Source organism: Carya illinoinensis, chromosome 3 (assembly GCF_018687715.1).
Source record: "Carya illinoinensis cultivar Pawnee chromosome 3, C.illinoinensisPawnee_v1, whole genome shotgun sequence".
NCBI lineage: Eukaryota > Viridiplantae > Streptophyta > Magnoliopsida > Fagales > Juglandaceae > Carya > Carya illinoinensis.
In genome coordinates, this window is record NC_056754.1 from 41,038,650 (window position 1) to 41,063,085 (window position 24,436).

Consider the following 24,436-nt stretch of genomic DNA (forward strand, 5'->3'; position numbering starts at 1 on the left):
CTCAAAAATGAGTAGCACTAAAGCTATCCCAAGTGCAGGAGGATGTCATGTAATAATTAGGAATAAATTCCTAGATCGTCTCCTCAGGAAAAGTTACTTAGAAATCAAACTCATTGAAAAATGTGAAAAACTTCACAAAGAGAAAATAAAATGATGGTATGTGCAATGGATGGGAGAGGACACTAGTCTTGGACTAGATTCATATTTTTGGATTTTGATTGTCGGATCGGAATGTAAAGGACTAATAGATTAAACTCAGAAATTGATAAAACTAAATTAAGAATTAAACTAAATTATGAAGTAATTGACAAACCATGCACTGAAATTGAAAAGCCCCAAAATCAATGTTCTAGGGTTCATCATTATGTTCAAATCACAAATTCTCAAATTATCCACCGTAATTGTAATCAATACTAAAATGAAAGTTTAACAAAACGATAAAAATAAATAACATGAATTGAATGAATAACAAATAAATTTCTCAAACGTCTAAATCAAAATTCTCTAAAATAATTCAGAAACTCAAAACTGAAATGAAATAGCTAGTAGGGAATTGAAAAGATCAAGCCAGTTGAATGGAGATGAAGATTCGAAGTGGTGGAGGAGGCTGAGCTGCAGTGGCAATTGGACCCCTCAAGGAGTTCTTCAATCTGCTGCAGTGTGAGTGAATGATCCAGTGAAAATTGTGTGGCTGTGTGAATGATCGATTGAATGAATCTTCCTCTTCGAATCTGAACGAAAATCAAAGGAAAAATGAATTCTAAGTGTTTCTCTACTCAAAAACCGAGTTTTCCAGCCCAAGAGTTGTGGCTCTAGAGTGAAAAATTGCTTTTATATGGTCTCAGGCGGAAAACCTAAAATCTGTCAAAATACGATGTTCGCTCGAGCGGGGTGTCGAGCGCGCGTCGAGCGTTCGACTCTGCCTGATTTTGCTCGAGCGGCCAATGTCTCCGCTCGAGCGATCTTTGTTTTTCAGCAACCCGCTCTAGCGGCTTGTCGAGCGAACATCAAGCGTTCGACTCTGCCTGAATTCGCTCGAGCGGCCAAATGCCTCCGCTCCAGCGATCTCTTTTCCCGCATCTCGCTCGAGCCCACTGTCGAGCGGAAGTCGAGCATTTGAATCTGCCTAGCTTCGGTCGAGCGGCGGCTTCTGGCCGCTCGAGCGAAATGTACCATAACCCATATTAATTGGCAGTTGATAAAATTAGAGCAGAAATTCATACTTTTAATCAATTAAAATCACAATTTTGATTTATTCATTTTTCCATATAAAACCAATGATAAAGTAATGAAAGAATTAATATATATTGGTTTCAAAAGCATTAAAAATGCAATAATTCAACTCAATCACTATAGTATAATTTTTAAAGGATCAATGAGCTGCAAAATGTGGCGGCACAGTAACGTAAAAGTGAAAAATGGACAAGGGTTGTGGGTCTCAAAAATCCAACTTTTGAACAGGAACAAATGAAGACTTGGGATGGGCTTAGGAGTGTTGATGAAACTAATGGTGGTAGTGGTTGGTCGTGGGTGGCAGCGTGGAAGCCAAAAAGCCCAAATTGGAAAATGAGTTAAAGGGGTTTCAACGGTGGCGGTTCGAGGCTAAGGAAGGGTGGGTTAAGTAGCTAGGAGGTCGATGGTGAAGTGGTGGTGGCCAGCGGCGGCGCTGGAGCACAAAAGTCATGCAGCTTGGTGGTCTTCGTGGGAGCAAACGGTTAAGAGTTAAGGGTTGAGCATGGTAGAGGATGATGGTCGGTGGGAGGGGAAGTTGTGGTGGTAGTGGTGGCGCCATTGAGCGGTGCAGTAAATTAATGGCCCTTTTGGGCTCTACATGGATAGGAGAGAGAAGGAGGGTGTGGGGTTGGTGGCTGAGGTGGCTGAGCTTGTCGGAGGGTGGTGAAGCTAATGGGCTGGGTGGTGTCGTCGGATGATTGGGCAAGGCTGGGTTGGGAAAGGTTGAATGGAACGGAAGAGAAAAGGGGAGGGGGAGGCTCGTGCACGGGAGAAATACAAGGGAGGAAGAAAGAAAAAGGAAGAAAAAGAAAAGAGGAAGAAAAAGAGAAAAGAGAAAAAGAAAAACAAAGAGAAAAGAAATGAGATCCAACATTTTTAACTTAACGTTTCAAAACTGATCTAACGAAAAAAATTTCAAAACGGCAAGTTTAATAAAATAATTTAAACGCAGTAACTAATTAAAATAAAGTAATAAAATAATTTAGAAGACAGAGCAATTTAAATAATGAACTATATTTTTTAAAAAAAAAAAGAAAAAGAAAACACTTTAAATTAAATTTCACATTTAAAATTCATAAAATAATGCCACTTAAATCATCTAAAATTTAAAACAAAAAATTCCATAATCTTACTTAATAAAATAATTTATTTAATTAAAATACACATAAATACGAGATATCACAACTTATGTCATGCATTCTAAATAAGATATTAATGATAAGGTCTAATTAATAATATATGATCTCTTGAGAGCATAATTAAGCCTTTAAATAGATTTTGAGGGGAAAAGAAAACTCTTAAAATTTCCTATCCCTCTAAATGCGAAATGATATTTATAATCTTATAGTGAATAAATTATGTATACTTTTTTTAAAAAAAAATGAATAAACCTAAAAAATTTATATGAAAAAAATACTTTTCAATAATGAATCCCTTTTTTTAAAAAGAAATATATAAAATTTATATATTCTAAAACTGTATTTAATATTATTACAATGAAAATAATATTAGATCACGCGGTAGGGACAAAGGAACTAAAACTTCACAAAATATTAAATCAAACTATCTCACTACAATTTATAAATTATTTTTATTATTATATATTAACAAAATTCTCATTTCATCTCTTTAATTACTTATAAATTTATATACCAATAGCATCCGAGTTATAACTAATTACCTAGTGGTTCGAAGTTACGGTTGGGCCAGCTGGACATAGGTGCCTCAGGGATCATCCGAGGTTAGGGTCAGCAATCTTCCACGACACAAGCTATTCTATCCCCAACCCCTATCTTTCCCAACTAAGCAATGACACAAATTGTTAAAATATAAAGGGAACAAATACGAAGTGGCTTATTGCAGAACTTTTCAGTGCGCTCTCTAGTCTATACCCATGGCTACACTCACTCTCCCAAAGCACTCTATTCCCTCTCTGCTCCCGACTCAAAGTCCCACACACCCATTGTCTCATAACTTCCCAATACTCTCCAAGTCATCTCAATCTCAGTTTTATGGCCTCCAGGTCTCTTATTCTCCCTCTCGTTCAATCCCCTCATTTTCTTCGATGAAGGGTTCCATTTTTGCCAAGGTACATTACTCAAAACATATGAAATTTTGTGCCAGAGTTGGTCTTTCTGTAAAGCGTTGAAACATTTTTGGTTACTACTCACGAGTGTGTGTTTGTTTGTCTGTGTATGTGTATGTTTCTTTACAGGTGAACAAAGGTACGGTCCCACCATCGTTCACATTGAAAGATCAGGATGGAAGGAATGTGAGTCTCTCCAAATTCAAAGGCAAGCCAGTGGTTGTCTATTTCTACCCTGCAGATGAGACCCCTGGCTGCACAAAACAGGTCCTTCCATAGCAATATCTTTTTTCTTGTTTATCTTGCATATTAAATTTTGCCAGGTCCAAGTTAGCAATCTGGAATGACATTCCCTAACTTATAAAAGGTTATACTTGTGCCCCTAAAATCAATGTAAGTGCCATGGTTAATGGCTTTGCTCGTGGATTCCTGCTCCAGAATCAGGTGTATGTTTAGATTGAAAAGGTTATTTGTCAGTTTCTCGTAAGTTGACACTCAAAGTCTCAAATAGGAGCATTCAGGTTATACAGGGCCTAACAAATTGATATTCGGACAGGCTTGTGCTTTCAGGGATTCTTATGAGAAATTTAAGAAAGCAGGAGCTGAGGTTGTTGGGATTAGTGGTGATGATTCATCGTCTCACAAGGTAATACAGAAACTTTACCTGTATAGAATAGTTTTAACACGGGAGGAATCCTGTTTGCCCTTTTCTGATACTTCAAATACAAATTACAATGAGACTTCGACTGCATGCATAAAAGTCTGTTTTTTTTCCCCTTTTGGGATAAGAAAACCGTGCATAAAATTCACAAACATACATAAAAGTCGTATGGTAGCTCTGTATTTTTTAATTATATAATCCCATCAATATTTCGTATGTTCTGCTATCTGTTACATTTAGTGTATTCTGCAATAAGCGGAATGGACCCATCTTTAGTCATGTTGCGATGAATGGAGAATAAGCAGGCTTTCTCAATTTTATATAAATTATCAACTTGTCTTAAATAACTGATTTGGTAGCTATGCAGAAGCTGGTTCATGTTTTTTACACGGAAGTAATATTTTTTATCACAGCACCTGGCCTGTAAAATTTTTTTGTCAAGCTTTTGCAAATTCAAAACTAAAAGCTTTCAAAATTACAGATCTTATCCTACCATTGTTACCCTTGAGTTTTTGTGATATTAAGCTTGTAATCGTTCCTCATCTTGCTTAAAGTTGACAAAAAAAAAATTAATTAAATGTTTGTAGGCTTTTGCAAAGAAATATAGGCTTCCTTTCACTTTGCTTAGTGACGAGGGAAATAAGGTGAGGAAAGATTGGGGAGTGCCTGCAGATCTGTTTGGAACACTGCCTGGGAGACAGACTTACGTTCTTGACAAGAAAGGGGTGGTTCAGCTCGTCTACAACAACCAGTTCCAACCCGAAAAGCATATCGATGAGACCTTGAAACTACTTCAAAGTCTTTGATGGCTTCTTCTTTTCCCTTTTTATAATGTGTCTCGGACTTGCAGCAATAATAATTCTTCTATGATTCAGAGCCCTAAGTAATTACTTCAGCTGTTAGCCAAATTTGGACCCATCATCCTATCAGGTGAGAAGCTGATCGGTTCGGCTCTAGAACATCAAAGTATTTAGACATGTTTTTAAAGAATGAGAAATGAAGTATGATGCTTCTTGTTACCGGTGAGACTTCAGTTGTTTGCATGGTGAAATTCTATGTTCAATAGATAATGTAGCCACCCACAATGGTTTCCAAGCGGGTTGTATTTGATGTGTCAAACTCTGCTATTGGATGCAGAGACTATACCATGTATTATATATCCCTATCAGAGCAATGTTTATATAATCCACACATGATAGGCATTAAGAACATGATCACCTGAATGACTCTTATCATGGGCACTAGGCTTCTCTGATGTATTATAAACTCATAATTCATTAATTAAGGTGGAGAAACGCAGTTAATACAACCGGCCAGAAGCTAGCCTAACATTCCTGTAGTCTAACCCTATGAAGAGAGAAAATGATTTATTCAATTGTTTGAACTAAACCTTGCTACTGGTTTACTATATCACAAATTTCAAGACAATGTAAAAGTACTTTTATTGAAACATAGAGATCATCTTCAATCCTATTCTTCACATGCTATGTATACATATAGATATGATCTTTGATTAACTTTCCTTAGACGGTTATAAGATAAATTACACTAGAAACCTCTCAGATCCTATGGAAGTAATTAAAGGACATTAATGTGCTTATCACAACTTCAATTCTCCTTGTCATAGTCTTGACTACCATAGGGGCTAAATGCTTCTGAAAGCCAATTCTTCTTCCTCCAAGAAGTCCATCCCATCTCCTCACATATTTCATCACTGTGATTAATGCTAAAGGTAGAAATGCAGTGCCTCTTATAGAACCTCGTTGTCTTCTTCGAGACTTCCATTTCTTTTGTTGCCTGTTCAATCATCTTCTCAACACTAGGGAGCTTAAATTTGTCATCTAAAAGGCGAGCTAGCCATATGGAACGCAGCTCTGAAGAGTGAAGGTTTGAAACACTCTCAAGGTAACCCACAAAAGCCATATTTGGAATCAATGGATGGACTGTACCCCTGCAATGAATAAGGAGAGCTGCACCATTATTCTCCATTGATATATATATAGAGCTGTAGCAGCAGGCTACAAATTTAACAGGATTGCTTACCTGTATAAGGGCATGACACCTGAAGGATATTCCAGCAAACTACGGAAAGGGTCAGGTAAAATAGCTTTGAGCTTTTTCTTGCCATCATAACCAGTTGCAAGAACTACAACATCAGCATCCACTTTAGTGTCATCATCAAATTCAATTCCTTCCTTGGAGAACCACCACTTTGATGCTCTTTTGAAGACAATCTTTCCCTTATCAGCCTCAGAGAAAAAATTGTCTGGCATGATAGCCATCTGACAAGAAGCGTAGTCTTCCTCGAAAGGGTGGTCTGGTTTCAATCCATACTTTTGCAGAGGAAGTTTCCACAGCAGATATGACTCGATGAATTTGGATATTCCATGCCTCTGTTGAAAATCATAATAGATCAAGTACTACTAATTAATTAACATCGGCAACTCTACTATAAAAATTCGGAAGTACTGCACAAAGAAATAATGTTGAATTAATACCATTGGAGATAAAAGAAGGCAAAGAAGGGTTCTGAGAAGGCTTTGATTAGGTCTGTCATGGAGAAATTGAGAAGCTCTTGTTGAGTAGAACATGTAAAATGGCAAACCCCAAACCCAGTAATGGGGAACTGTCCAGTGCAAAGTCCTTACAACCATGGTGCATGGTTGCCCTTCAGGTCCTTCAAAACATGAAGACAACAGTATCAATCACTACAGATGCAGCTTAACTTAGAAGTACTGGTATTTCCAAAGCATTTCTGGAATCTATATATATAGTAATTGACTACTCCAAAGTCATACTTATAATGTTTTCCTAAATTTTAAAGACCCTAATATTTGATCATTTATTCAATATAATATCTTACTAAAATACCAGTAATTGATTTGGTAAATTCGAGCAATGTAATTAAAAAAAAAATAGTATGGTATTATTAACTCAATAATTTAGCAAAACTATAGATCAGTTGGCTAATTTTGATTAAAGGAATTAAGAAAAGGCGAGCCAGAAGGAGATGGAGAATTTTCAATTCCCTGATAATTTTCTACTCCGAAGAAAAACATGATGAAGAATTTCTAAAAATTTGAAAATAGATCCAAATTTCCCCACGTCACAAGATATTGACAAGGCCTATATATTAAGAGGATGGGAACTGATTTGGTATCTCATGAAGACTTTTCCAAGATTAACTGGCCGGCCTGGCCTAAGAAGCAGCAGACGTAGATTCCTTCAGTTGACACCTGTCTATCTTTTTTCCTCTCATTGCACGTGATAATGATAGATAAAGTCAAATATGATGTGTGGAATTCAAATTCGTGTGATTAGAATCGTTGAAAACGTATTAATTATTATGTAGCAAGCGATCAAATTCATCCCAATTAATCATGTATGAAAACAAAACCATGCAAATTCCAAAAATATGACGTGGAAAATCACAATTAATTAATTAAAATCTATGCACACTTTCACTACTACCTTTTTAATTCCCATCAAATCAACTAAAGCAATAATTTAGACGAAACTATTTTAATATATATATATATATATAAAATAATGTTATTGATTGTGATCATGATATGTAAATTTAAAATGAAGAACAATATTTATCAATTAATTAATAATAGTATATATAGTTGTCTACTTTGCTAAAACAATAGAAATAAAAGGTAATTGAACCTAAAATGAACACCAAAACAAAAGGTAATTACTGGGGATAAAACAACCGAAAACTACAAGCAATTTCATCTAAAAAGTCAAAAAACCAATATATATATTTTTATAATACCCAAATGGAGGAGTTTGCACATTATAATTAAGTAATATGTTTAAAATATTAATAAACGAGTATGAAAATGGATATTTTCTTTATGCAAAGTACAAGCATGCATGCAACTACTGACATGAATGATGAGCAAAAATCATTATTAGTTATAGGTATCCATACACCATGCCATCCTCTAATTTGCTTAATAAAAATAACATAATTGCAAAAAAAAAAAAAAAAAAAAAAAAAAAAAAAGAAAAAAAGGAAGACAACGTGGTCATATATAGATCACAATCGATCGGAGTGATCACAAGTGAATTGGAGCATGAGATCAACGTCTAAATTACATGATCCACGAATTCTTCGTATCATTGTAGATGGCTAGCTTATAAGGATCATATACTTCTTAGTATTTTACGAGGGAGAGGAAAGAAAAATATCCAACCAAAGGCTTCTTAGTATTTTACAAGGGAAAGGAAAGGAAATATCCAACCAAAACAAAGGAAAGTTAAGAAGGAAAAAATAAAAGACGTTTTAAAACAATTGAAAACCTTGTTATTACCTCAATATTAAGCCTGTTTTTTGGTATCTAATTAATAAACATGATAAATTACAAGTTATTATAGGTACCTTGGTTCGCCTCTGCGCACTCTAGTGCTAAATCAATAGCTGATTTCTTGTAGCCAATGACTACAACTTTCTTCCCTTTGAGTAGATTTGAAGCAGACTCCTTGTCGAGTTTGCAGTAATCAAGGGCATGCAAGACTTCACCTTGAAATATCTCAGGGCCTCTGTTGCATGGAAATTCAGGAATTCTAGGGAGATCCCCATATTTTCCAATGCATACCACAATGAACTCGAAGGCGTACCACTGAAATTAGAAGAATATAAACAAAAGCAATAAGCTTTCTGTACTCGCCAACAAACTGGGTTAAATGATGATCATAATAATAATCCCAGTACGTACTTGCAACAAGCTGCACAATCAGACAAACATATATATTATATCACATACACACAAGCATAATACTTCTATAGGGATTTTGATGCTGCCAACTTGACGGCTGGTGGGTAAAACCAACAAATAAAAGGACTACACAATCGACTTTCACTCTGTATCCTATGACCAAGATATCCCATGGGGTAAGAAATAAAAACTAGCAAAATATATGAGACTTCAAAGAAGATTGTTGCCCAACAATTTGCTTAAAGCTGGGCATTTTTCTTTTCGTTTGTTGACAGATAGGGCGGCTTGCGTCTGGAGGTTTAAGAAACTGACGAGAAAAACAGAAAGAAAGGTGCAAGCGAGAAAATCAGGTATTACTATTCTGCCTTCTATTTTCTTTCTTTTGGAACCCTAATTATACGTTCAACGCCAGTAGTTTCTTTTATTTGACAAAAACGAAAAGGTTGACGATCAACCTTAACGGAGTCTGAATCGTTGGTTTTCACAGCAACCTCCCAAACTGGGTGTCCGGGCAAGGGGCTCCCCGGTTTCCCACTGAAATCGGAAGCTTCCCGGCCGTCACTAACAAACTTGATCTCCACCACCTTTGAGTTGAACCTCACAAACTTGAGCACATCAAAGTGGTTAGCATAGGAGTGCAGATACTCCAATATCTCAGTATGAGATGGGAAACTGGTGTTCTCCCTGTCAGGCCAAGGAAAATCTGAAAACTCATAATCACAACGAAACGACTGAAGTTTTGTGGAATTGTAAGAACAATGCCTCCAGACCCCTCCAATGGAGTCAGTTGCCTCAAAAACTATGGGGTTGTGGTGGGAAACTTGTTTAGCAGCTGCTAAGCCGCTAACACCAGCTCCGATTATGCCAATTTTTGAGACTATGGGAGCCATTTGTTTTTTCTTTTTCTGAATATGTGTGAAAGATATGTGCTTGCAATATAATGTTTGAGCGTAGGGAGAATGCGGGATCGAAGTTGGGACTGGCTGGTATTTATAGAGGCATGAATACGTGAGTGCAGGCCACGGTGGCAGCACGTGAAAGACTTTCGAGAGCAGGCCGGGTGAAAGAGGTGGCAAGCTATAGCTTGCTTGCTAGGTTTTTGTTTTTATTTTTTTATTTTATAGGCAGGAAGAGCAGGCTAGGTTGGTGAAGGGCAAAGTTAAGATGACTTTCTATTAAATAAATTATTAGTAATTGTATGTATATATATATATATATATATTTATTTGTTTTTTTGTTTTATTTTTATAGTCAAGGTAGCTAGTGAAATTCGGGAGTTTCCTTTCACTTACTGGTTTCCATACCTCGTAGACCATAATACCAAAATTTATTTGTTCCTTGGAGGAGTTCTAACAACTTTTAAAGAATACTATTATATATATAATATGATTACATATATGTACGTACCGGTTTCCCAGAAATGGCCAGTCTGTTCCCTTTCATGCATATATATATATATATATATATAATTATTGCTTATAGAAATATCAATAAATATAATTATTTATATATACAGCTCCATCACAAGAACAATATTATATCATGATACTTTGATATTCAGCAAAAGTACTTGAATTAGGAGAATTAATGCATGGGAAACCCGGCCATAAATTATTATGATAACAAAAAATTAAATAAAAAACATGTCAAAGGTTTGAACACGAGAGAAAATGTTCTATCTTGACATACATACATACATACAAATATATATATATATATATATATATAAATATACTATATAGTACAGGTTGCCTTAGTAAATGAAGATGTTGAACAACGGATGCAATTAGCAATTTCTGGGTAGTTTAATCCGTGGACATTTTGAGGGTCAAAATGCAAGTCGTGTAAAGTTCAAGGACACTTCCAAAGTTGTTAAGAATCCATTTCCATGCATGCTATGACTAAATGATCATTATCAGGACTATCTATTCAATTATCAACGCCGCGCGCGTTCCTTCACCTGTTGGCGCCATGCTCCAATTAACTCTTGCATGGAACGTTGCTAAGTGTGTGTTAGTTTCTTCATCGTATATATGCATGCATGTCGTTGTACAACGCACGTACGGTTAAAATAATTGTTGATTTTTGTTCCCTAGTCGTAGCCATCAAAACTATCCCTTATATATATCTCTTGATCTGTTTGGAATCATGGGAAATTTCTTTTTTGTTCGAAATACCGAAAGAATATGTTGCAATGGAGACTCAGAAGAGTCATACATATAACGAAGAGCGAACTAAGCTTGCAATATTTTTCGTATATGTACACGAAACCGTATATATAAGAGATCGAATAGATTATATAGAATATATAGCATACTGGGTTCGGTCTTAATTAAAATACAATGTAAACATGCATGAATCTCTCGTTTTCATGTAGTAGCAGTACTAACACTGGCTTTGAGCGCCGGCTTACTTTTGGAAAACTCGACCGTGACACATGCAGAAAAGTAAGCATCCAAGAATGCACGTAGAAACTTGGAGGAAATGAGGCAGTACTTATTTGGAAGTACGTACCAACTTTAAGAATAATATAATTTAATACATATATAGAATAAGTACTTGATAAATGAGAATCGCACGTCTCTAGCAGCTTGAAACCAAAGCTTTTTTACCATAGAATATTTCTACCAAAATAAGATACAGTCCATTTTCTTGATTCAAGGTTCTCAATATAGGTAAAAGTCAGGACTTCATGTTGATATATTCAATTTTCTTATATATATATATTTATTCATTTAATTTTATTTTTTATTTTTTAATTCTTTTTATAATTTTGTAGTGTATTTTTCACGTTTAGGCTGGTCAATTTCTTGATTTAGTTAAACCTAACAACTCGTTTATCTAATTAATTGTCTAGTGCTCTTAACAACTTAAAGCATGCCATATAGTGTGTATATATATATATATATTTAGATCAGATCAAAGAAGATGCCTACACCTTTACCACGACAGAGCTAGGGAATTAATTTACGAAATTGAAATCACGAGAAATTTAAAATATTTCTAGGTTTTTTGCGACCATGCAATTAGCTGTAAGTCATAAATTGCTTATACATCACGTGGAGTATAGCTTGAAATCTGCTTGATCAAACGAAATGACCGTGGAACAGGTACTGCAATTCATAGCTCAGTTTGACCCATGGAAAATTGCCTAACTCGCTGCCATATATGCATGCATGACCATCATGGCAGAGTCTAGATTTTTAGTCATCAAGTTATATATCAAACCTCACGTACGTACTACAAGACATGGCCTACATGCATGCATATATATAATATAAGCATGTATGTTTAATTACCTTTTTTTAACGAATTACGTACACTATTAGTTTGCTCTGTCGAGGTCATATAATCTCCGTAAAGTGGAATATTTAACGTCTTAAATTAGAGGTTTAGTGTAAAATGAAGTTTCGAAGTTAAAAAATCTCTGAGTTAATACCAATATTCTTGCTCTAGATTACGAGATATATCCCAAAATCTTAACTTGATCATGAGATATACAAGTATAATTAACGTGCATAATTAAGTTATTATGTTATTAGATAAAGGCAGTTCTTTATATTGAAAAGAATTGTCATGAATCTAATTATTTAGCTAATAATATGTCACAAGCATTCATCCATGAAACTCATGTATGTGTGCGTGTATATATATATATATATCATGTGTTAGCATGAGAATTACGAGCACTTAGTAGTTAGTGCGATGGCTTGCTGATCCAAACTGTGGCGCGCACGTGTTATATATAGAAATAAATGTGCGATGGCTTCCGCACCAGATTTCTATAATCAAATGTGGAAATCCAAGTTGTATTTAGTTTTACCTTGACTTTTCAAAACCCTACAAATTCGTCTTTTCACAACTTGTGATGGGGAATTTAAGACAACGTAGTGATCAGTTTTGTGCATATATACCTGCACAGCTTTGTTTTTTGGACCAAACTGTCTCTCGATCTGTCCTTCATATTTTTAGCAGACACATTCAAGTTTTATGATCATGCATATATACGTGGGATTAATTGGAATTCATAGGCAAGAACTTATGTTCATCATGACAAGAACTTGGGCTGCATGTAAGAGTACTGGTGTGGGGAGGTTTGAATCAGAACACCTTCTCATGTGATCTCTGACTTCAAGTCCCCATCATAAAAGTGAATTGGTGTGGGCTATATAATATATGTGAAGTTTCTTAGACTGGCCATTTTGCTTAAATTGTCTCTTTCTTTTATTTTTGCAGTAGGACCCTCCAACAACGTTGTGGAACTGGAGCCCTTTGTACGTATAACAGTTTTGGTTTTTTCTGACCGAATTAATCGTCAAAAAATATTTGAAACCTGTTTTTTGTGACGGAGAAAAACAGCTGCTTAAGCATCTAATATAAGTTATTATCATATAAGAATATTTTGTAACGGTTTACTGTTCAACCATAAATAAAAATATTTTTTATGACCGTTTACGAGCGCTTGTTACGTTGAACGATGTATGAACGTGAGAAGTCTTTTATGACAATTGAGTTCTATCACCAATTTGACATTTGAACATAAAATTTATTGTTTGAATGTATAAATTCAAATGTGTGAACATGGATATCGATGTTCAAACACACAATAATTGTGTTCGATATATATGAGTCAACGTACGTTCAAATGTAAGCAAATTTGAATGTCAGGGAATTGATGTTAGAAGTACTTACTATTGTTTACAGTCGCTTTTAAATACCAAACAGTGTTTGAATGTCAATACAATGAACACCATTATGTTCTAATGCATGTATTGCAACACATTTGAACGTAAGAATTTTTATATTCTAACGCTTTATCGATCGTTTAAACATTTCAAACGTAAATTTTGCATTTGATTCAAGGCCATGTCCAAACATATTATTGTTATTCGGACAAAACATGCGGCTTACTCAATATGTATTTTGCATTTGAACATATCCGATTTTTATTTATTTTTAATAAAAGAATAGTTTGATTTCATCAAGAATAATGAGATCGAACAATGTTTTTCCTACGACACAGAGCTAGAATAGAAACATATAGGTCCCTCATCAATCCATAGACGTTGTTCATTCGATCTCCACAGTAAGCTAGCCCTATTTTTCCTAGCTGATGAGCAATGGAATTTCCTTCCCCACGAATAAATTGAACATTCGAGTGTGGCCATTTTTGCATGAGATATCTTACATCATTGATGACTTGAGTCGTATATAACTTAATGTCCAGTTTTCAAAAGAGCTATTTTTATCATTTATCAAAGCTTGAGCATCCCCTTCAAAAATAGCTGATAAAAACCTCATATCGATCTTGACATGCATCCATTGCCCGGCCTCCACTAGGGGTGTAACGAGTTCGGTCTGATTTTGGACAAAATTTAAGACTAAACCGGCCAGTATATATCGATTTTGTATTTTTTAAAACCGATTACGCACCGGTTACTCTTCTAAACCAGTACTTCCGTTTTATCAGTTTTTTGTCTGATCTGGTTCGGTCCGATTTTTCAGTTTTAATATACTATATACTATATTATATATAATATATATTATATATAATATAGTATATTATAGTATATTATAATATAGTGATATAGTATTAGTATAACTATTAATACAATAAACTATAGTGATATAAGATTTTAAAATTTAATATTATATTAATTATTAATTTATCATATAATTCAAAATTATTTTATATATAATTATATATCATAATAAAAATTATATAAAATATAAAAAATTAATATATATATATAAACCGGTCCGGTCTGGTTTGGTCTAGTTTTAGAATAAAAGAAATTAGAACCAGATCGATTTTGACCGATTTTAAGAAAAATAAAACTGGTACTGGATTAAACCAAACTCGATATCGGACCAAACTCACCGGTTAGGTCTAGTCCTGTCCGGTTCACCGGTTTTTGTTTTTTACACACCTACCCTCCACAGTTCCATACTTTTAGCAATAGTACTTGATTTGTTATGAATCTCTTGTTTGCACATAGAGATAACAGCAAATTCCCATTTGAATATCTTATTACTCCAATACTCATTCTTTTAATTTGTTTCCCTATATGTAGCAGCATCTCAATTAAGTTTGATAGAATTTGCATCCGGCTTTCTTGGCCATCTTGTTTCGATATCTTCAGCTACCACGTTATTGTTCTGCACTTTCTTACCTAACTGTTGAGCTTCATGGTATATATTCATCTAAATCAAGTTTTTGTGCTTGGACCACTACTTGAGGACTTGCAAATTTATCTTAAAAAATTAATCCATTCCTCCTTAACCATTACTTTAATGGGTAAGCTAGTTGTATGATCAAAATTCTCTTTTGGTATAGACTTTGTCACAAAATTATTCACTCCATCATGCCCATCTTTAATATGGAGTTTAATAGTTTTTCCATCCAAAATTAAGAAAAATATTGTACCTTTGGACAACCAATCTTTTCTATAATTTTGGTGCAAACCATTTGTCCCATATGAGATAAACAATTATATATGGAATAACAATAATTTAAACAAAAATCAACATAATATAATTCATGCATTTATTGAATAGTAAAAACATATTATTGCCCCTTTTATTCTTCTCAGACTAGGCCATGGCCACGGCCCAGTATGGGCCCAAAGCCTTTTACAGGTTGAAGAAAACCCTACCCAACTGTCTTTCTTCTTCATCCACAAGCTGCTGCACCAGACCTCTTTCCTTTGTTCTGGAGCAACCATGGGCATCATTGGTGAGGAGAGGCCGACATGGAGTCCCCGACCTCCTCTCATTGCCGATGTCCATATCTCTTTTAATTTCTCCATTCTTTTTTTTTTTCTTTTTTTACCAAAATTGTTGTTGCGCCCACTTGGCTTTATAGCCTGTTGTGTCTCTGTCACAGAGGCACCGATGAGGTTTTCAAACTCCTCTCAGCGTCACACACTCTCCCTTTTATTTTCTTTGATTTTTCAAAACCCATCTTAAAGAGAGATCAAGCCATCGAATAGAGAGGAGATTGATGGCTGCGGCAGGAGTACGAACAAGGGCACTCCGACCACCTTGCGCCGCCTCTACCCAACCCCACTCAGTGGCTCCTTCTCATTGTTCTCTCTGAGACCATACAAAAAATGAAACATTTTTGTTGATTTTCTCTTAGACAACAATGTACAAACAACAAAGAGAAAAATAAAACTCAAGTTCATGAAAACGAAGTATTTCCATAGGATATCGCTGCACAAATTTTATATCGAGTAACCGAAACAATAATTTTAAATTTTCAAACAATAGCATGAATTCTCTCTTTGACCAAAACAAAGATAACACTAGGTGTTAATGATGTGTCTCACCACCACAAATGCAACCGTTCAACTGTAAATGTTAAGAAAACTCAAGCGTGATACGCCTGGGAACACTCTGATGCTTAAGTCAGTAAAATGTCTCATACAAGTAATTTAGAATTCAAAGTTGTCTTTGGGGTTACCTGGTATATATAGAGGTTTCCTGTTGAATTAAATCAACACTATATGAGATTACCATCACGTGACGTCTATCTTGTTTAGTGTTTATCAACTTAGATCATCTCTAAGTAACCGAAACAATCACGTACATACATAAAATTTGCTCCTTCCCAAGTTAGGCAACATGTAGCATGTAGATCCCTGTTGGGCCTAGGCTCCTTAATTTAGGCTAGTTGAGAGAGAGCTTTTATATTGGGCTTAAATATGAAATGTGCCCTCCTGCTACCCTGCTAATTCCCTTCACTCCATGGTGGGGGGAATTTATGTTGACAAATTTCACAGACACATTTTTATTATTATTTTATTTTATATTTTTTTTGGGCTTGAACCTTGCCTGGGCCCCCTTTCCATTTCAAGCCCATTTTTAAGCATCCCCTAACCCATCTGCAAACCACTAAGTACCTCGCTATCCCTTCACATTTCTCTTTTTGTGTCGTTTCATGACATTTTCAAAAATCGAAGAGCCCTCATGATTTACTGCTGACATAAAGACAGTAAGGGTTTTGTGAGACAGTTACTTTTCTATTCCAGTGTTAGGTCATGATGCCTACGGCTGGCGTTTCATATTCACCCCTTTTAAATACCCCCTTGCTAGTCTCCTCTATTCTTCCCTTTGCTCACTTCTTTTCTTTGTGCCTTTCTTGCCCGTGCTTTCTCTTTGTTCTTGTTTCTTTGCACTTGCTCATCCCATTTTCTTTGTTTTCTTTCCATTCTTTACCTCAAGTTTCCATGGTCAAATACGGTGGCAATTCTGCACAACCTTCCCAAGCATCAGATGCCTCAATCTTTGATGGATATGGGTGACTTTCAGCCCTTAGGCAGAAAAATTCCTACAATTTGGGATGAATTTTGCATCCCTAAGGAGGCAGTGCTAGAGGTTCCTCCATTTGGGTGTTGCGATGTTGAAGGTTTTGCCGGCAAGGTTACTCTGACAATGTCCCTTCTGGCAAACGAGTTGAGGCTTCCCTTTTGCCGCCCTCTGTGTGATATTCTAAATCTCTTTCAACTTGCTCCTACTTAACTTCACCCACTCACGTTGAGGGCTTTTTTCTACACCTATGTAGTCTTTCGCATGGTCTTGAAGCCCCTTGGTGATATTTACGCCAACTTGACTGTTCGGGAGTTCTTGTCATTTTATAATATGAGGCCAGCCACAAAAGGCAATGTTGCTAGCTTTCGCAAGAATGATAAAGGGCAGACGTTGGCTCGATTTGAAACTCGGCACTCTAATGTCAAAAATTGGACGAGCAAGTTTTTCTTCAAGATTGGCCAGGGTTCGGAGTTTCCTGGACTTGAAACCCCTTTAAGGAATTTTCCAATTAGGGCGATCTGGGGCGCCCTTCCTAATGAGAAAGTTTATGGGCGAACATGGAACATTTGTCAATTAGGGAGCTGACCCGAATTGAAACTGTCTGTTTATGGGCTGAGGCTCACCTTGACCATCTTTTGACCGATTTCCTGCTGATGCTCACCCACATTGATCTGTTCTTGATGTCTCCCAATAGCTCCCATGTTTAAGGGAGCTCGTTCTTGATTTCGGCCACAATTCCTCCTTCTAAATTTGATAAACCCTCAGAGAAAGACAAGAAGGATGGTCAAGCCATACAAGAAAAGAAGGAAAAGAAAAGGTTGTCCGAAAAGGAAGAAGGCGAAGAGAAAAATGAGAAAATGATCAAGAAAGAGAGGGAAGAGAAGAAAGAAAAGAGATAGAAGAAAGAGAGGAAGGAGAAAGAAATAGAAGAGAAAATGCAAAAGAAAAGGGCTCATGTCGATGACGCCTCTCCTCCTGCACCCAAGTAAAAGAAAACTCTAGCGCCCTTAGAGGGCGACCATGTCCAGGCACCTACCCTTCTAGTCACTGTTGTGCTCCCTATGCCTGGCATTTCTCCCATGCAGCTACATTCTCCTGGCCTGGGAGACACTAAGGGCTTGGCTAGCTTGGCCCTCTCAGATATAGCTGCCACCTTCTAGCTCAAGCCCCCCAACAGGTGTGCAGCTTGGCGTCCAACCTCATATTTGAATTCCCTGTTTTTAAAGATCTGGTAGGGGAGGGTGAGCTGGATTTGAAGTTGCGGTTGCCCTCAACTTGGACCTATCACGGGTGAAGAGCTTCGTCCACCTGTGGCAGGGGGTTTCGTTCCTTCTCCGATTGGGGATGTTCGCGAAGGGACAACAAGTGTCCTTCCTACTAATGGGACAGATAGAGCTTCCACCCATAGGGAAGACCTGCGAGATGCTAAAGACCTTGGTGGTGCGGTTGGGGGCAAATCGCCTCGTCACGAGGAACTACGCAATGAGGCAGCCGCCAAATCGCCCTTCCCAGAGACCCTGCCGGTTATTATCTCTTGGGGCAATACTCCTTCGATGACCGGCAGTGGCGAGTGCTTCTCCCTTCCTCCTCTCTTCGCTCCATCCTTTGGTGGAGATACTAAATCCCTCATTCTCGAGGGTTTGGTGGTTCGTTAAGAGAAGACGTCCGCCTAATTGAGGCTGACTTAGCCTACACCAAGACCTCCCTTCCATCTGTAAGCCTTAGAGGTCCTTCAGAAGGAATGACGAATTTAACACCGAGGCTTGACAAGATTTTCTTGCCAAGGGGTGTTTCTAGCCCTGAAGAGATCTTTGGAGGAGAGGCCAGTGGCGGTGCCTCCTCTTCTTTTGCCATTGCCCAAGCTGAGGCCACTGCTCATATGGCTAGCCGTCTAAAGGACTTGTTTTCTGAGGTATCATCAGCAAGCGACTTGCTTTCCTTCTTTATATGCTTTTATGTAATTTCTTACTTCAGTGCTTTTTTTTTTTAATTTTTATTTTGTAGGGCATTAATGATCTAGCGGCTTAGATTAATGCAGATCGAGCCTTTCTTGAGGAGGAGGTCAGAGAGTGGCGAAGGCTATGCTACAGTACCAAGCTTGCCTTCGAGAAGTGGCTGGAGGACAGGGCAAAGCAGGAAAGTTTGGCAGAGAAGAAGAAGGAGTTGAAGATATTGTTAGAGCAGTCAATAGGCTACTCCCACTCCTTACATGGAAATTTGGATATTCTTGAGAGTGAAGTCTCTGAGCTTCGCAATACTATGCGTCATGCCCAAGAGGCGAAGATTAGGGATGATTTTGCCTTCAGGCTTATTTAGTCAGAAAGGGATTATGCAAAGTCTCAACTTTCTGACATTCGAAAAGGCTTCGAGTTTGATTTGGCCTATCTTAATTCTAAGCTTCTCACCCATAGCAGGGAGTTAAGCTTGACCCACAAGGAACTGACCCATATGCAGGAACGCAGTCAGGGGCTAGCTCAGGAGTTGGTGACCACCGCAGAGAAGACTCACCTTACCACCCTTGATCTTTCTTAGTCGCATGGGGCCTTGATAGAACTCCAGGATTGCCACCAACAATATAAGGATATCCACAATAACTCAAACGAGGAGCTTAGGAAGTTAAATCTGGCTTTCCTTGCTAAGGACCAGTAGTTGACGGAGAAAAAGAATGAGCTAGCTGTTGCTCAAGCTTGGCCAATTAGCCCTCACCCTTGCTACCAGGGATTGTGCCTTTGCTTTCGGCTATGGAGTTGGCATCATGAGGCTTAGTTCCTGCCCCCTAACTGACCTTGCTACAGACCTCATGGCTCTTGATCGGGACTTATTCTTCCCTGAAGCAGCTTCTCGTCGCCGAGTCGATACCTTTGGGTGGGAAGAGATGCCTAACACTTTCATTGGCGTACCTCCACTGTCGCCCCCCATTGGAATGACGCCCAGCCCCTTAGCTTCCTGACCCCTTCTTCTTGTTTCTTGAATACTTTTGTATTTTGTACACGTTATACTTACTCTTTTTACTTTGTACTTTTTATACTGACATTTTTGTTAATAATAAACTTTGGTTTAACCTAAAGTTTACGATGATGAACATTTGTTGATTTTGTTTGCTACACATTTTTGGCCCTTGGCCTTCTATTTTATTTGGATTGCTTGCTTTTGACCTTTTGTTTTACAAGTCGCCAAGGCTCGTGATAGGTACTTAGGGGTGGTATGGTCTAGTGATCTCCGCGCCCCTTTTCATGGCACTGCAAACTGCTAAGACTTTTTACAGGTGTTTAAGAGTGGCGTGGTCTAGTAACCTTCGTGCCCCTTTTCATGGCACCATAAGCTGCTAAGGCTTGTTATAGGTGTTTAAGAGTGGAGTGGTTTAGTGACCTCCGCACCCATTTTCATGGCATCACAAGCTGCTAAAGTTTGTCATAAGTGTTTAAGGGTGGCATGGTCTAGTGGCCTTCACGCCCCTTTTCATGGTACTGCAAGTTGCTACGATTTGTCATAGGTGTTTAAGGGTGTCATGGTCTAGTGACCTCCGTGCCCCTTTTCATGGTGTGCTCGCTAGGTTTGGCACAAATGCTCGCCTTGGGGGTACTTGTTTTTACCAGGAAATAATCAATGAAACAGAGCATGGCAAGATTTAAGTAGTGATAAGCAAATGCAAGTGCTACCACAAATATGAATGTAAATGTAATAATGTCAACACAAAAGAAACGAAATTAATATAAATGAAACCACTATAAATGCTACTGATAAAATTTCCTTAAGTGCTCTACGTTTCATGGGTGTGACAATTCCTTGCCCTAGCTATCTTTCAAACAGTACGACCCAGGTCTGTTGTTTGCTACCACTAAGTAAGGCCCTTCCCACTGGGGCCCCATCTTCCCTTCATCTTGGGTAGACATCCCGTTTTTCTTTAAAACCAGATCTCCTACCTTAAAAGTCCTGGGCTTTACCCTTTTGTTGAAATATTGCTCGGTTTTCACTTTTTCTGGCAACATTCTGGCTTTTGCTATTTCTCTTTCTTTCTCCACTAAATCGAGTTACTCTTCTATTTTCTCATCATTTTGGGCGACTGAGAAGTAAGTCATTGGGTAACTTGGGAGCCCTACTTCGACTGGGGGAATCGCCTTGCACCCATATGCCAATGTAAATGGGGATTCCCCTGTTGGAGTTTTTGCCAATGCTCTATATGCCTAAAGCACCCTTGGCATCTCGTCCGCCCACTCTCCCTTTCTCTTTGCGACCATTTTCTTCAGAATTGAGAGTAACACCTTGTTTGTTGCTTATGCTTGCTCGTTCAATTGTTGATGGCCTGGTGAGGAGTATTTCACCTTAATCTTCAACTCCGCACACCATTCTCTACAATGGTTAGAGTCAAACTGGCATCCATTGTCTGATACTATGCTTTGCAGGATTCTAAATTTGCAAACAATGTTTTTCCATATAAACCTTGTCACGGTCTTGCTTGTCCTGCTTGCCAGTCTCTCTGTCTCTACCTACTTCATGAAGTAACCTACAGCGACAATCATGAACTTTACTCCGCCTCTCCCTGGTGGGAAAGGCCCAACTAGATCCACGCCTCATTGGGCAAAAGGCCATGGCGCTATCATAGATGTTAACTCCTCTGGAAGGGTGTGCAGTATTGGCGCGTACGTCTGGCACTTGACGCACGTCTTAGTGAATTCTCAAGCTTCCCTTAATGCATTGGCCAATAGTATCCTATCCTTACCGCCTTCCTGGCTAAAGTCTTTCCACCAGAATGGTTTTCACATATTCCTCTATATATTTCTACTAAGATATACTGCGCCTCTTGCAGTAATGGGGTTGAGAAACCCCTTCTATAAAGGACTTCATCAATGAGCATGAACCTTACCGTCCTTCTTCTTATCCTCCTTGCCTCCTCCATTTTCTCCGGTAACTTTCCCTCATCTAGGTACTTGACCACACCATTCACCCATTCTGGGATATTGGAGCCCAGGACACCCACTTCTCTCCCAATGGCCGGGACCTCGAAGATCCTCCTTTTCGCTTGCCATGGGAGATGCGCCTCCTCTAATCTTGATGCTGTTTGTGCCAACTTATCCACTACTTCATTATCCACCCTTGGTATCTAAGTTATATTTAAATACGAGAAGAGGTCGCGTGCCTCCCAGACTCGTACTAGATATTTTTTCAACTTCTCCCCCTTCGTAGCGTATAGGCCCAACACTCGATTTGCATTCACCTGCGAATCAAATTTTGCCTATATCTCAATTGCCCCTATCTTGGCAGCTATAAAGAGCCCAGCCACAAGTGCTTCATATCCAGCTTCATTGTTGGTTACCTTGAATGTTAACACTACCATGTAGTATGGCTCTTTACCGTCGGGCTCAGTAGGATAAGCCAATTATGAAAAGTACCTATGGCTTTCCTATTGGAGCTACCGTGTCTTCTAAGGGAAAACTCGAAAACTCTGCCATTGCTTGTCTCTTTACCGCCTTCCTTGGCATATATTTCAAATCGAACTCACTTAGTTCAATTGACCACCCTACCAATCTTCCTGAGCTATCAAGTTTTCTTAGGATTTTTTCTAACGAGCTCTCTGTAAGCACCGTTATTGTGTGGGCTTGAAAGAATGGGTGGAGTCTTTTGGCTACCGTTACCAAGGAAAAAGCTAGCATCTCGACTCGAGGGTACCTCACTTCTGCTCCTCTGAGAGCCTCACTTATGTAATTCATAGAATGTTGGGTGGCCCCGCTCCTCTTTTACTAGGATGTCAAACACTATATGTGGGAAAACTGCTAGGTATGCACAAAGTATATCGCCTTTCTCTGGCTGCTTTAGGAGTGGCGGGCTAACCAAGTGTTGCTTCAACTTCTCGAAGGCCTCATCACACTCTTCATTCCAGGGGTGCATCTTGCGTAATACTCAGAAAAAGAGAGGCATTTGTTTGTTGACCTGGCTATGAATCTACTCAGGGCAACTACCCTGCCCGCCAACCGCTAAGTTTCATTCAGATTTCTTGGATGTTTCATGTTAAGTATGGCTTCTATCTTCTCTAGAGAGGCTTCAATTCCTCTTTCAAATACGATAAATCCCAAAAACTTTCCTGACTCAACTCTAAAACCACATTTTGCAAGGTTTAGTCTCATTCTGTAATGACATAAGATCCTAAACACCCCTCGCAAGTTGTCAAGGTGCTTGGCAGGTTCCTTACTCTTTACCAACAAGTGATCTATGTACACCTCCATAGACTTTCCAATCTACTCCTTAAACATGCGATTAACCAACATTTAGTAGGTTGCTCCTGCATTCTTTAATCTGAATGACATAACTTGGTAGCAATATAGCCCAAGATCCGTTATGAATGAGGTTTTCTCCTCATTTGCTGCGTGCATTCATATCTAGTTGTAACCTGAGTAGGTGTCCATGAAACTCAGCATACGGTGTCCTGCTGTTGCATCCACGATAACGTCGATACGTGGTAAAGGAAAATTGTCCTTTGGGCAAGTTTCATTTAGGTCGATAAAGTCCACGCACATTCTCCACTTTCCATTCGCCTTCTTTACCAAGACAACAATAGATAACCATTTTGAGTAATGAGCTTCCTTGCTGAACCCAGCAGCGAGTAGTCTCTTTACTTCCTCGTTAATGGCAGCATACTTTTTCGTACTGAATGACATTCTTTCTTGGTGCACTATCTTGTGGGTGGGATCCACGCACAATCGGTGTTCAATGATGTTGTTATCTATGCCGGGCATCTCTTTGTGACTCCATGCAAACACATCCATGCGCTTTATTAACAACTGCTTCAGGGCTTCTCTATCCTCTGGAGGGACTTGGGTCCCAATACGTGTGGTAGTTTTAGGGTGGTCTGGATATAACATCACAAGTTCCAACGGTTCGTTGGCCTCGGCATGCTGCTGACGCTCGTCCTTGACTTCCACACCCTTTTCTAAAGTCACCACCAAAGGCAGTGGAAGGGGTGGTGCCAGTGCTTTGTTTTGCTCTGGTACGACACAAACTTCACCTCAACCAATTCTTAATTCTTCAACATAACATTCTCGTGCTAGAGCTTGTTTAGCTCATGACTCCTCCATCCCATTATCAGTCGGGAACTGCATCTTGAGGTGGTATGTGGACGTCATCGCCCTGAGATGGTTGAGCGTTGATCTTTCCAATATTGCATTATAGGAAGATGGAGCTTTCACCACCAAGAATTCGGTCATGGTGGTGGCCGTCCGCATACCAATTCCAGTGGTTACTAGGAGGGTGGTAGCCCCAACGGACTATATTGTATCTCCAGAGAAACCCTTTAATGAAGTTGGGGAGGGCCTTAGTTTATTGGCATTGATACCCATTTTGGCCAACGCTTCCCAGAACAGTATTTGAAAAGCTTCCATTGTTAATTAGTACACACCTTGTCGTGTAGTTTGTTATCACATG

At 38.3% G+C, this 24,436-nt stretch overlaps 2 protein-coding genes across 2 annotated transcripts; one reads left to right on the forward strand and one right to left on the reverse strand.

Annotated features, from left to right (window-relative positions):
* The first annotated feature begins 3,061 nt into the window (after positions 1 to 3,061).
* LOC122304242 (peroxiredoxin Q, chloroplastic) lies at positions 3,062 to 4,999 on the forward strand. Its single transcript, XM_043116392.1, has 4 exons — positions 3,062 to 3,322; positions 3,449 to 3,586; positions 3,876 to 3,965; positions 4,568 to 4,999. Exons 1-4 carry the CDS (start codon positions 3,128 to 3,130, stop codon positions 4,784 to 4,786), a joined length of 642 nt encoding a protein of 213 aa, XP_042972326.1. The 5' UTR covers positions 3,062 to 3,127; the 3' UTR covers positions 4,787 to 4,999.
* A 398-nt stretch (positions 5,000 to 5,397) lies between these two features.
* On the reverse strand, positions 5,398 to 9,963 carry LOC122304241 (probable flavin-containing monooxygenase 1). The gene is made up of 5 exons (XM_043116391.1): positions 9,163 to 9,963; positions 8,371 to 8,611; positions 6,479 to 6,657; positions 6,024 to 6,373; positions 5,398 to 5,931 (listed from the first exon to the last, which is right to left on the reverse strand). The coding sequence occupies exons 1-5, from the start codon at positions 9,595 to 9,597 to the stop codon at positions 5,589 to 5,591; spliced, it is 1,548 nt and encodes a 515-aa protein (XP_042972325.1). The 5' UTR covers positions 9,598 to 9,963; the 3' UTR covers positions 5,398 to 5,588.
* Between the last annotated feature and the right edge of the window lie 14,473 nt (positions 9,964 to 24,436).